General features: G+C 39.8%; 1 protein-coding gene across 1 annotated transcript in view; it reads left to right on the top strand.

The window, feature by feature from the left end:
• The window catches only part of DCHS2 (dachsous cadherin-related 2), a 243,455-nt gene that overhangs the window by 147,343 nt on the left and 82,176 nt on the right, over positions 1-13,936 (top strand). Inside the window, 4 exon segments of the mRNA XM_039223888.1 lie at positions 4,039-4,275; positions 5,307-6,323; positions 9,314-9,501; positions 10,795-10,894. Coding sequence (XP_039079819.1) covers positions 4,039-4,275; positions 5,307-6,323; positions 9,314-9,501; positions 10,795-10,894 — 1,542 coding nt within the window.

Raw genomic sequence — 13,936 nt, 5'->3', positions numbered from 1 at the left:
TGAAGCACTTTAAAATCATAACAGAGGGGTGCCTGGGTGGCTTAATCGGTTAAGCATCCGACTGCAACTCAGGTCAGGATCTCATGGTTTGTGAGTTCGAGCCTGGCGTCGTGCTCTGTGCTGACAGCTCAGAGCCTGGAGTCTGATTCTGTGTCTCCCTCTCTCTGACCCTCCCCTGCCTATGCTGTCTCTCTCTCTCTCTCTCTCTCTCAGAAATAAATAAAACATTAAAAAATTTTAGAAAAAAAATGTAAAAAAATAAAATCATGGCAGAGAAGTTCAAATTTGATTTTTGTAGAGAATAAGGGATGACATGATGATTTTGAGCCTCAGCATGTCATGGTGGTGTTTAAGGAAAATTACCCCGGGGGGTGGCGTGCTAGTTGCCTCCTTTCTTTATTCTAACACGATGGAGAGAGAGTGAACTCTCTGATGTCTCCCTTTATAAGGAAACCAGTCCTATAAGATCAGGTTTCACCCCTGTGACCTCATTTAACCTTAATTATTTCAAATGCAGTCATATTGGGGATTAGGACTTCAACATATGAATATTTACGGGACAAAAGTCCAAAGCACATATGCTCATTAAAACTATAGGAGTGTAAGGGGCACCTGGGTGGCTCGGTTGGTTGAGTGTCTGACTTTGGCTCAGGTCATGATCCCACAGTTCATGGGTTTGAACCCCACATCAGGCTCGTCAGCTCAGAGCCTGGAGTCTGCTTTGGATTCTGTGTTTCCCTCTCGCTCTGCTCCTCCCCCACCCACACTCTGTTTCTCTCTCTCAAAAATAAATAATTAAAGAAAACATTTCAAAATTAAGAAAAAAACTATAGGAATGTAAGAAAGCTGATAATGAACTGTGCCATAATCTCAACCTAGAGAAGATATTCTCTCTTTATAGTTGTTCAGACCCTTCCATGTTTTCTAGCAGGCATATTTTTCTGTGTGTGTATGGGGGGGGGGGAGCGGTACACAAAGTAGGTGTTCGTGTTTATGATTATATTTTACATATTGTTTTGTAATCTAACATTCTCACTTAGCAACACCTCTTGGATTTTTCACAGTGGAGAATATTTTAAAAATAGTTATTCAGTACTAATTTTTTTAACACACTGAGTTGATACTATAGATTGAACTTTTACAGTTTTTTTCCCACATAAAATGTAGCATGTAAAATCTTTCTAGATAAAAACACTCATATCTATTCTTTTCAGATGCTACGTTAATATTCTACCGTATTAATATATCACATTGTATTGAGCCATTTATTCTTTTTTTGTGCTATCCCTTTAAGGGTGGGGACTTAGTTTCCTCTCACCCTCCCAGCTCTTCCAGAGCCTGCTGAGTTTTTAAAGTTCCAAGTTTTAAGTTGTAAGAACTCAATTGGGCTCCTCTGGTTTTCACCGCCAAATGTCAGAGGGATTCATCCTCCCCATGTGTGCTCCCTGTGTGGGGGTCTCTTTGTCTCCCCTCTCCTGACAGGCACTGTGCTTCCCTCCTGCAGACAGACAGTTTCTGAGGGCGGTTACTTCTAGACCCTTGCCTCAGCCCCTTCCTACCCTCTTCCATGTGGCCTTTTCTTTCCATATAGTCGTGGAGCTTATTCTGCCAGGCTTCAGGTCAGTTTCGGGGTTATTTATACCGATGTGAGCATTATCTCGCTGTATCCGTGGGAAGAGGGTCGTCCTACTCTGCGAGCTTCCCCGGAACTCCCATCCATTCTCTTCTTGATGGATAGTGAAGTCACTTGTGATATTGCAAAGGCATCCTCCCCATTTCTTTCCATGCACCGCTGTAAGCAGGGGGTAGGCTTCTAGGTGACTGAAAACGAACAGTTTGCAGTTTGATACATAATGCCTAAGTGCTTTTAAACAGTGTACAGTCCATATCATTTATCATCCCTGAGTGTTATCACTTTAAAAGTTTAACAAACATTAGAGTAAAAGCAAGAGGCAATTGTCTTCCTTTCATAATTTTCTCGTTTTTTTTTTTTAATTCAGTTTGAACATTATCATATTTGCTCATGTTCCTTTCTTTTATTTAAACTCTGTCTCCTGTGGCTCCTGGGTAGCTCCATCCGATAAGTGTCCTACTTCTGGGTGTCTCAGTTGGTTAAGCGTCCTATTTCAGCTCAGGTCAATGATCTTGAGGTCCGTGATCTCAAGCCCCACATAGGGCTCTGAGCTGTTACTAGTCCAGCATCGAGTTCTGTGCTTATAGCTCAGAGCCTGCATCCTGCTTTGGATTCTGTGTCTCCCTCTCTCTCTGCTCCTCCCCAGCTCATTCTGTCTCTCCCTCTCCCTCCTTCTCCCTCCCTCTCCCTCTCTTTCCCTCTCTCAAAAATAAACCTATAAAAATAAAACAAACTATCTGTCCTTATCTACTGCTAACTTCACTTTTGATTTACTTGTATTTTCCCCCTTTGTTGCAGAACTCTTCATTTATTATTAGGATATAAATTGTTTCAAAATGTTGTCTTTTGATTTTATTTATAAATCATCAAGTAAATTAATGAACTCGTGACTGAATAAGAAAGATTAAAAATCACTAATTAAAGGGGTGCCTGGGTGGCTTAGTCGGTTAAGCGTCCGACTTTCGCTCGGGTCATGATCTCGTGGTTCGTGGGTTCGAGCCCCGCGTCGGGCTCTGTGCTGACTGCCAGCTCAGAGCCTGGAGCCTGTTTCAGAGTCTGTCACTCCCTCTCTCTCTGACCCTCCCCTGTTCACACTGTCTCTCTCACTCTCCTAGAAATAAATAAAACATTAAAAAAAATTTTTTTAAATAAAAAAAAATAAAAAAATAATTAAAATGTGTTAAATTTATCATAAGCATGTGTACACAGGCCACTGTCGGATCATAGAAGGTAGATCTAAAGCAAAGTGGAAGGTATATGAAGGTCACCTGCACCAGGTGAGACTTGAGCTGTGCTCTAAAATGTGACTGGAAGTCAGAAAAGATGAAGAGGTTTTTCTAGGAGGGGGATGCAGTAATCCAAAAGGAAAAGAGCAAGATCTGGAATTTATACGTGTTTCACTGTGCTCAGAGCTACTTTAGAAGTTGAAATTTTAGTTTTCTTCTGTAGAGTTAGGATCCTGATTCCTGGGCAAATTGTGACCATCCTACAATCTTGCATTAGCTTAGATTACATTGGATCATGGGGTCATACTCTACTATCCCATCACCCGGGGCTGGTGATATGGCTCTAGGTCCTAACAAAGGTGACACAATTTCTGTTTCCTGGTGAATTGATATACTTCCAAGATGTCGAATGTTTAAGCTTTAAGAAAATATTGCTTCCCTGACAGAATTTGGGCATCATCTTGCAAACATGCTCAAGTTCTTGTATTAGAATGTAGAGATGTTAGGGTTCTCCAGAGAAACAGAACCAGTAGTAGAGATAGATAGATAGATAGATAGATAGATAGATAGATAGATGATAGATAGATAGATAGATAGGGATTTATTGTAAGGAATTAGCTCATGTAATTATGGAAGAAAAACCCCAAGATCTGCAAGGGGTTGGTAAACTGAAGACCCAGGAGAACCGATGATGTAGCTCCAGTCTGGTGGCTGACAGTCTCAAGACTTAGGAAGAGCTGAGGTTTCGATATAAATCTGAAGGCTGGAAAAAAGAAAAGAAAACAGAACAGAACAAGACAAAACAGTCTCAGCTCAAAGGCAGTCAGGCATGAGGAATCACCCTTTCTCAGGGAAGTGTCAGCCTTTCTGTTGTATGTAGGCCTTCAACTGATTGGATGAGGCCCAGCCACATCAGGGAGGGCAACCTGCTGCAATTAGTCCACCCATTTAAACATTAGTCTCATCCAAAACACCATCACAGAAACATGTTGCATAATGTTTGACCAGATGTTTGGGCATCCCATGGCCCAGTCAAGTTGACAGCAAATTAACAGAGTAGAGTTAGCAGATCGGGTGTTGCTATTGCTCGTCAGGGTTTTGTTTTGTTTTGTTCTGTTTTGTTGTTTTCTGGTTTTTTTGCATGTTCCCTGTTTTCAATTCTTTCCTTCCCCTACCCAGGAATTATTTACTTAACATCAACTCTTAGTCATTTGGACGCTACTACACTTTTGCTGATGGTCTGTGCTCGAGATGGTGGCGGGCTCACATCCATCATTAATGCCGACATCACTATACACGTTCTTCAGACAATGCTGGCGCCTGCTGAATTTGAAAGGCCTAAGTATACTTTCTCAGTTTATGAAGATGTACCTGAAGACAGTCCTGTGGGAACAGTGAAAGCAAAAGAGTCCTGGAGTAAGTACTTCTGAGGCCCTGTTAAAACCCATGATTGGAATCATTTCTTGTGTTGCCTTAGGCTGTGCAATCTTGAATGAATCTTTTCCTCTCTCCATGCAAGAAGAAAGGGAGACCACACAATCTGTGATGCACTCTTTGTTCTTTCAACATTATTTCTATCCTACAATTTTTCCTAATCAAAAAAGTGATAGGTACTTTGAAAAGTTTAAAACAATGCAGAATGATTATAATGTAGAAAGTATGCATCTATAACCCACTCTTCCAAACACACACATGTGTACACACACACTTTAAAATTTTTTATGAAAATATATCCTACTACATTTTTTTGTTTTACAATTACTCTTTCCCCCCGACTTTATAGATGGAGGACAGTTTTCTAAGTAACTGGATATCATTCTGTTTCATTTTAAAAAAAAAGATTGCATAGTACTTTCACTTAGATGTAAACATGTTTTGCTGTTAATGTGAATGATTTACAATCATTTTTTGCTAGTCCTAATAATATTCAAGCAAATATCCATGTACAGCTTATAGAGGTTTCTCTGCAGGGCACATACCTGGAGGTGAATTACTTGTCTAAAGATCTTGTCCTGCTCACAGTCTACTTCTTCTGTGTCCTCATCCCTTCCCTTACTGTTTTTTGGGGGTATGTGCCATTCCTAGGTAGATATCATAGAAAAGCATCAAGTAGAAACTTAACCTGTCTTCCCCAAATATGTAAAGCAGGCATCCAAATTATTTTCTGAATATCTTTCCCTTTTACTTAATATAAAATTATTGAAAGGAAGAGAGTGAAACCTGTGCCTTACTCCTTGTCCATTGGACATTATCCTTGTTCACGAATCCGTCTTAACCTTGTATCCACTTTCCAGTAGATTTTGGAGAGCCGAGGAGGATGTAACACACTGCATAGTGTTTTCCACGGATGTAGTATAGATTCATGCTTTTAGTGGGTGCATTCTTTTGGCACAGGGTGACTGTTTTCTTTCTCTGCCTCTAACCCCCCTCCCCCCCCTTATTTTCAGATTCCTCGGAGCCAGTTTCTTACAGAATCTCCTCTGGTGATCTGGACAGAAAGTTCTCTATTCACCCATGGCTGGGTGTCATTCGAACCCAGAAGCCTCTGGATCATGAAACTCAGCCCGTGGTTGTGCTCACAGTGCAAGCACAGCTCGGCGGCTCCCCCGCCTACAGCAGTACAGAGGTCAACATAACTGTAATCGATGTCAATGACAACCACCCAGTATTTCCCAAAGCCTCTGATGAGGTGAAAATATCCCAGACCACTCTGCCTGGCACAGCCTTGTACCTTGCCCGTGCACAGGACAAAGATAGCGGGCAGAATGGATTCATCCGATACACCATTGCAAACCAGAATCCAAGCATCTTTTCCATTGACTCGGGGCTTGGTGTGGTGTACCTCAATGAGAGTCTGGGAAGTGACGCGCCCCAGAAGTGCACGCTAACTGTCATGGCCCAGGACCTGGGCGTTCCTCCTCGGGCATCCCTATTAGTGCTGACAGTCGTGATCGAAGGACAAATGCAAAGCCCGTCTTTGACTTTTGCAAACTTGGTCTATCAAGTGGAAGTTAGTGAGTCTCTCTCACTCATGACCCAAATACTGCAAATACAGGCCTACCCACTTGGGCCACAGCGCGCAAACTCGGAGCTCCTGTACTCGCTGGGACTCAGCGCAGACTCTGCCGTGTTTGGCATCCGCCCTCACACGGGTTGGATTTATTTGCGGCGACAGCTTGACTATGAATCCACACAGACATATAATTTTAGGGTGTTTGCCTGGACCCCGGAGGACAGATTGTCGCAAAATGTGAGCACTTCAGTAATTGTTCATGTCCTGGATGAGAATGACAATTCCCCTACCTTCTTGCATGATGTGTTGTTTTTGAAAGTGGAGGAGAGCCCCGTTCCCCAAGGGGTAATAGGCAAAATTACAGCAATTGACAGAGACTCGGGAAAGAATGGACAGCTGTCATATTTCCTTTTGTCTGATGGAAAATTCTTCAAGATGAATCCTAATACAGGTAGCATTTTGTAGCTTCCACTTACTCCTTTAAAATCAAAATTAACAGAACTCAAACCTTTACCTATAACATTAGTACAAACATGTAGTGAAAGCTAGTTTTTAGTAGATACTTATTCAATTAGAGTATTGTGATTTCAAAATGCAGTCAAAATTAAATAGAATTTTACCTATAATGATTCATTCTTCTCTTCCCTCACACCCACATATTGCCAATATATGGTTCTTATTCTAAATTAGAGGTATGGTCAGAATTGGGCTGAATGAATCCTTGTGCAAAGTCTAATCCCCCCCCACACAACCATTCTTTTTCACTTGTAGATGTTTTTTTTTTTAATTTTTAATGCCAACTATTTTATAAAAGATAAATGTCATTGATGTAAAACTAGAAAATAATCCATCAGGTAAGATTTCAAAAGCATTCTATTGGTGTATTTCCCCATTTTCATTCTGATAAGGGAACCATGATGAAAGGGCAAATATTTCCACTGAGTTTTTTCTCCAAGTCTTCATTATGAAGTTAAATGTAAAAATACTATTATATTTTTACATTTGTATTTCAGACATTTACAAGGATTTTATTTCATTCTGTAACTGCCTACAAATGAAATCTGTTTCTATTGCAGTCATAGAGCTAAGCAAACGGAGACGCAGATAGCTCAAGTAACATGCCCAAGGTTATGGAGCTGGAGGAAATAGAGGAGGCCTCCACTTCATACAACTCCAGGAGATACCGGTTATGTCATAGCCTTTGTAATCGGTACCCCGTGCCCTACAGTGGGACAGAATTTGAATTTGGTTCTGATTAACTTCAGTCCTTTATAAAGTGCCGGTTATGTGAATTAGGAACGGGTGCCCCTTCCTCCAGCAGATGGAGCTTTACCCCAGGGCACATGACTTGCCAGGAAGACTGAAAACTGGGGTTTCAGCTCCCATTCACTCCCAAGCTGGGATGTCCTCTGCAGGGCACAAAGTGCACACCTCTACAGGGTGACCTGCTTGCTCTTTACTTCCCTACAGGACAGCTTTGGAGGTCTTCTATTTCACTTGTGGGGTTTTTTTTTTTTCCACTTGGTATTTAAAAAACAAATTAATTAAAATATGTAGTTGGCTCCCCCATGGTTTTCTCTCTCTCCTACAATTAGTCCAGCACCCAGATTCAGAAAGGCCAGGTGTCCTTTCCTCGAATTGAGGTATGGCTTTCAAGCAAGTAGCTTAACCTCAGAACTCAGTTTCCTCACCATGGATAGAGTGAATAGAGGGGGCTAATTCCTGCCATGCTTCGTGTCCTGCTCTGAAGGGAAGAGAGCTAAAGTCCATGAAAGGGCTTGGAAGACTACCTTCTCTGTTCCCATTCCCCAGGGATGGGTACAATGTGGTAACACAGGGGTTGAGGGCACTCTTCAAAGCATGGTGGGCGCACCTGTCCTCCCCACCCTGGTGCTCTGAGTGGTCTCCGTGGTGACAGGGACTAGCTCCCATGGAAGCCTGCCTCGGCATTCCCTGTGTGCGGCCCCACGCTGGGCTTCACAGTCTTTTTCGCCACTAACCTCCAGACTGCTACTTGTCAATTGGAGTTGGTTCATCAAATAAAAATGTGCTTGCCATTCAGGGTATGGGGTCTTCAGAAGAGAAGTACAGCTTGGAACTTTAAAAATCCATTTGCCTTGTATGTGATTTTTGTTAAAAATCTCGTAAATGCTACATAAACGTAGTTTATGTAGTAAACACTGCATTTTGACTCATCAATTCAGCACAACTTACCCTAATGTGAATTGTCCTTTCTGTTTCTAAGTTCATTTTTTGTTTCGTTTTACACACTGTCATTTTATTCAGATGAAGAGGGCAAAGGCAACTGGAACTCGCTTCATATTGACTTTCTCGTGAATAGGTATTTCCATAAATAGTGAGGCAAGTAATGGTGGTGGAGCTCTGCAGCAGGCGCTGGGCTTTGGGGAGAGAACACGTGGTGGCCTCCCATGCCCTTGGCAACAGGTAGAGGCCACTACACTTTTATGCCCAAGTCTCCATGGCTGAAACATGAGGGAAGTTACCCAGAAAACAGTTCTGAGCAAGAACATAGAAAATAAGGCTTGCAAAGCTTTGAGTTATTTGGGAAGTCACTACCCATTGCTACACATATATTTTGTCACATAATAATAAATAGCTATTTACATAAAAGATAATGTATTCGATTTCCAGGAAGATATTTTAGCCTTTTTAAAGTACTGATAGCAACTGTCATGTTTGTAGTAATTTACAGCTTACAAAACACTTTTGAATTATTGATTGTATTTGTTTCTGGTAGCCCTAGGGGGTAAGCTAGGGAGAGGTCCTTCCATGTCTGAAGTGGAGAAACTGAGACCAAAACCCAGAACTTGTAATATCAGAGCTGCTTTTCATTATTTTATAGAGCAGTATGACGAAGGATATGCTAGGGGGCACCTGGGTGACTCAGTCGTTTAAGTGCCAACTTCAGCTCAGGTCATGATCTCATGGCTTGTGAGTTCAAGCCCCTTGTGGGGTTCTGTGCTGACAGCCCAGAGCCTGGAGCCTGCTTCAGATTCTGTGTCTCCCTCTTTCTCTGCCCCTCTCCTGCTCATGCTCTGTCTCTCTCTTTCCAAAATGAATAAACAGTAAAAATAAATAATTTAAAAAGGATATGCTGTAATTTTAATTCTTCTAAATTATTACAAAATTCCCACAGAGTACTTATCATTTATTTTTATGATCATTTTTTTAGTTCAAATGGTTGATGGTAGATAGTTTGAAATATAAAGAGGGACAAATTTAAAGTGGCATTTTCAGAGGACACTTCAGGAAATTTAACAGGAGAGTCAAACTACTAACGTACATCATCTCTGAAACTGTTCATTCACTCTGAGTTTTCTATCTGGTTTTCCTTTCTGTGATTTAGCTTGGATGTGGTTCATAATGGCAAGATTTTAGTACATAGTGATAGCCTCTTTTGTTCAACTCCGTGTTCCTTAGGCGAATTGCTCAGTTGGGTGGCATTGGACCATGAGCATCAGGTGCACCATCAGGTGACCGTCTTAGTGACCGACCATGGCTCCCCACCACGAAACACCAGCATGGTGGTTTATGTCTCAGTCACTGACATCAATGACAACAAGCCATATTTCCCACAGTGTCTCCCTGGAAAGGAATTGCACGTCAAGGTTTGTAGAGTGAAGTAGCCTTGCAATGATTTTGTAATGTTCTTAGTCATTTGTTTTGAGCACCATCTTGTGGTAAAAAGTGTGAACTTATCAAATCAGCCTTGGTGTGGCAATGCATACATTTCCAGAAGATCTGGAAACTATTCACATGTCAAAAAAACCACCCATGAATTAAAAAAAATAAAATGATTGTATGTGCTATTTGGGATCGCACATCTAGTGTTATGATAATGCAGTTTTGCCCATTGCACACAAACCTAATGGTGCCACATTATCAGTAATGCTCAGGTGTGGATTGTTTTTCCCATAACTTGCATGCATCTCTTTGTGCAGGGCTCCTTATGGGCAGTTCGTACCCATCTCTAAGCTAGTTAGTTAAATAGAGGGGAAATATTTGTAGCTCTAAAGGCAACGGGCAACCAGAGACTATCAAATTTGATCTTTGCTAGCACATGCAAAAATTTCTCGTTATTATCTATATTATTTCATCTTTTTCATTTCCACGTTTTCTATTTTTTATACTATACATAATAAGTCAGAATGTTTGTATATGGACATAATTTAAAAATCTATCTTGGAGGTACTTATACTTTTTTAAATGAATGGGCTATATGAATAAAAAGTTTGGAAGCTGATACTCCAAAACAACTGGACACTCAAATTGTGCTCAGATATGCATATTGAACAACTCGGAAAAGGTACTGAGACAGGTAATAGCTTGAAAATCATCTTCCAGAGCCGTATTTAAAGAAAATTCTACCAAAACAAAGCATTATTATAGTATCATTTTGATTTTAATTATATGATTAAGATATCCCATGGCAAGATAACAGGACTCTGTACTCGGAGTTCAACTCCACATGTACATTTCAAAATCCTCTGAAAGTTCCTGTTAACTAGTGAGGTATGTTACCTATATGAGGTGTGTTTCCTGAAATAAAGGTTTATATCAATCTCTAGCATATTTGGGGAATGAGAAGATGCTAGAATTCTTAAAATATGTCCAAAATCTAAGATCCTTTAGTCAATTTAGTTTTTTTCCTCAAAATTAATTCAAATGCTGCAAATAAATTGCCCAAATTGTGTGTAAGATTTAAATTTATAGTGCTGTTTCTTTTCATGGATTTGCATTTATATAAAAATTACTTATATAATTTATATAGTAGACAATTGAGTTATATGTGGATTTTAAAATAGTTTTCAAAATGTGTAGTAGTAATGTGTTCTGTCACTTAAAGATTCATATTTCTTTCTAAAATTTCACTAGTTTTAAGCCGTTTGTTTTAATGATAGGTTCTGGAAAGTCAACCAGTAAATATGTTGGTTACAACTGTGTTTGCAAAGGATTTTGACGAAGGAAACAATGCAGAAATTGTATATTCAATATCTTCAGGTAAGAGTCACCCTCATAAAGGATTAGAAGCTTTTAAAATTTCCTCTTTTGTCTACTAACTACCTACCTTCTTCTGGGAAAATAGTTATTGTTGAAAATAACACCAGGCACAAACAAAATACTCTGTTATTTTCTAGAATCGCCTTTATTTTAAAAAAATAACATAACCTTTTCATGTAAATCATAGTAGATTTTGTGTATGGAAACCAAGCAATGATCTGCCTTAAATGAGTAATTTTCAGTAATCTGAAATGCAAATCAACTTTTATTAAAAGTGAAGTATTTAGTGAATCAAATTGTATTAAGTATAAAGACATATAATTATGAATACCAAGAATCTCTGGGTCTCTGAAGACTAAATATTCTTAAGGTCAAGGTAAATCACATTTGGAAAATGTCACATATGAACATATATATGTATGTTGGAACTTCATGTTTATGTTTTTGTTTTAGAATGTAGAGGCCTCAGATTTGTTTCAGTGATAAGCTTTAGTTGGCATTGCATTTTACACTATTTTTTATTATTTTATTTTTAAAATTTTTAATATTTATTTATATATTTTAGAGAGAGGCAGAATGTGAGTGGGGGAGGGGCAGAGAGAGAGGGAGACACAGAACCCAAAGCAGGCTCCAGGCTCTGAGCTGTCAACATAGAGCATGACGTGGGGCTCAAACTCACTAACCTAAAGATCATGACCTGATGTGAAGTCGGACACTCAACCTACTGAGCCACTCAGGCTTCCCTTTACACTATTTTTTAAAGATATTTGTTGTTGGAGCACTTGGGTGGCTCAGTTGGTTAAGCATATGACTTTGGCTCAGGTCATGATCTCACAGTTGATGAGTTTGAGGCTTGCATCGGCTCTATGCTGACAGCTGAGCCTGGAGCCTGCTTCAGATTCTGCCTCCCTCTCTCTCTGTCTGTCCGTTGCTCATGCTCTCTCTCTCTCTCAAAAATAAACAACAACTTAAAAAAATTTAAAGATATTTGTTGCTTTGTCACATTTATCACAAGCATGGGAAAGCAAGAGGTAACATTACCCATTATGCAGATAGTGTCTACATGGAAAACCCCAAAGATCCTGCAGTTAAACCATTGGAATGAAAAAGATAAAAAACTTCTGGGAACTGTGTCAATATACAAAACCACTAACATTTTAAAACCTAAGCAGATTTTCAAAGATCTCACTCACTGTAACAAAGAAAACCATAGGGTATTGGGGCAGATTTACTGTGTAATAATAATGGAGTTTAAGTTTCAGGGCCTTCACCTGAAGAGCTCCTCTGGGATGGGAGTAGGGGACAGTGAACAACTTATATTTGTAATATTGTCCTATTTTTCTTAAAGAGAGCTTCTTACAGCACCTGGGTGGCTCAGTTGGTTAAGCGTCTGACTTCAGCTCAGGTCATGATCTCATGGTTCGTGAGTTCAAGCCCCTCATCAGGCTCTGTGCTGACAGTTCAGAGCCCGAAGCCTGTTTCAGGTTCTGGGTGTGAGTGTCTCTCTCTCTGTCCCTCCTTCACTCATGCTCTGTCTCTATCTCTCAAAAATAAATAAACATTAAAAGAATTTCAAAAAATAAAAATAAAAAACAAAGAGAGCCCCTTACATAATATGTTTCAAACCCCTCCCCCCCAAATCAGGATCATCCTGTTAGAGCCTAGGGAGGCAAATTTCAATGAAAGACATTCAAGACCTTTATGTAGAAAATAACAAAATATTAATGAAAGATCCTAAAGAAGACCTGGAGGTCTTGCACAGGAAATCTATAAGGTGACTCTGTACCATTTTGTCATACCAGGTACAGGAAGGCTACTACAGGCGACTAGGATCATATTAGAAAAGTTCAGGAATCAACTTTAAGAGGATCCCACTGTTCAAAGAAGGGACAATTTGAACATCAATAAGAATGATTATGACAATAGATTGAAACCCTGCTAATGTGTTTAAATTCATGCTTAATGATTCTTAAAACAGGCCCTAAACAAACCTTTCATTGTCATAGTTGGAGCCCTAGATGATGTTAGTGAACCAGTCCATTATTTTGAGCACTGTTAAAAAAAAAAAGTTTAGCATCAAATATTTATCCTGACTTTCCTATGATGAACTGTTCCCTTGGGTTACCACTATGTAGGTGAGAAGTTTCTCTTTATTACTATATTCCAGCTAATAAATGAAGAATGGATGTTAGACTCAGAATATTGTACTTTGCCACACTGAATGTGTCTTTAGTGTATGGTGGCTATACATCAGTGGGGGCCAACTTCAAAAAAAAAAAAAAAAGGCCGTCAGACATGTGCTTTTGAAGGAAAGTGCAAAACAGCACTTTATGAAGTAATCTTGCCCACCTCCCCAACTGAACCTGAATCTGATTAACTTTCTAGAACCACCTCCCCATTTAAGGAATAGAGAACAGAGGAACACATTAAGCCACAGGGATGAGAACCCATGAAGATAAACTTCAGGAGACATATCCAGTTTCTTAAACAAATGAGTTGCAAGAACAAAATGAAGAGCTGGATAACAGAAGTGCACAGATTGAAGAGATATGCAAATAGGGACTGTATGTTGAACCTGAGCTGAGCTAACTGAAAAAAAAATGAAAAAGAAATAAAAGTTATGAGACAATGGAAATTTAAAACTGGCTATATATATTTGATGAGATTAAGGGATAATTATTAATAAAAAATTTAATGTTTATTTTTGAGAGAGGGAGAGAGACAGAGCATGAGCAGGGGATGGGCAGAGACAGAGAGGGAGACACATAATCTGAAACAGGCTTCAGTCTCTGAGCTGTCAACACAGAGCCTGAAATGGGACCCGAACTTGGAAACTGGGAATGGTGAGATCATGACCTGATCTGAAGTCAGACTCTCAACGACTGAACCACCCAGGTGCCCCTATAATTATTAATTTTTAATAGAATAATGAAGTCCTGTGACTACATTAAAACGTTCCTTTTTTAAAAGTTTTTTTTAAGTTTATTTTGAGAGACAGAGACAGCGTGAGTGGGGGAAGAGTAGAGAGAGGGAGAGAGACAG

The sequence above is a fragment of the Hyaena hyaena genome, unplaced genomic scaffold, assembly GCF_003009895.1.
Source record: "Hyaena hyaena isolate Hyena2069 unplaced genomic scaffold, ASM300989v1 scaffold_1491, whole genome shotgun sequence".
NCBI classification, from domain to species: Eukaryota; Metazoa; Chordata; class Mammalia; order Carnivora; family Hyaenidae; genus Hyaena; species Hyaena hyaena.
The sequence above is the reverse complement of the archived record's forward strand: the minus strand, read 5'-3'. Positions and strand labels throughout refer to the sequence as shown.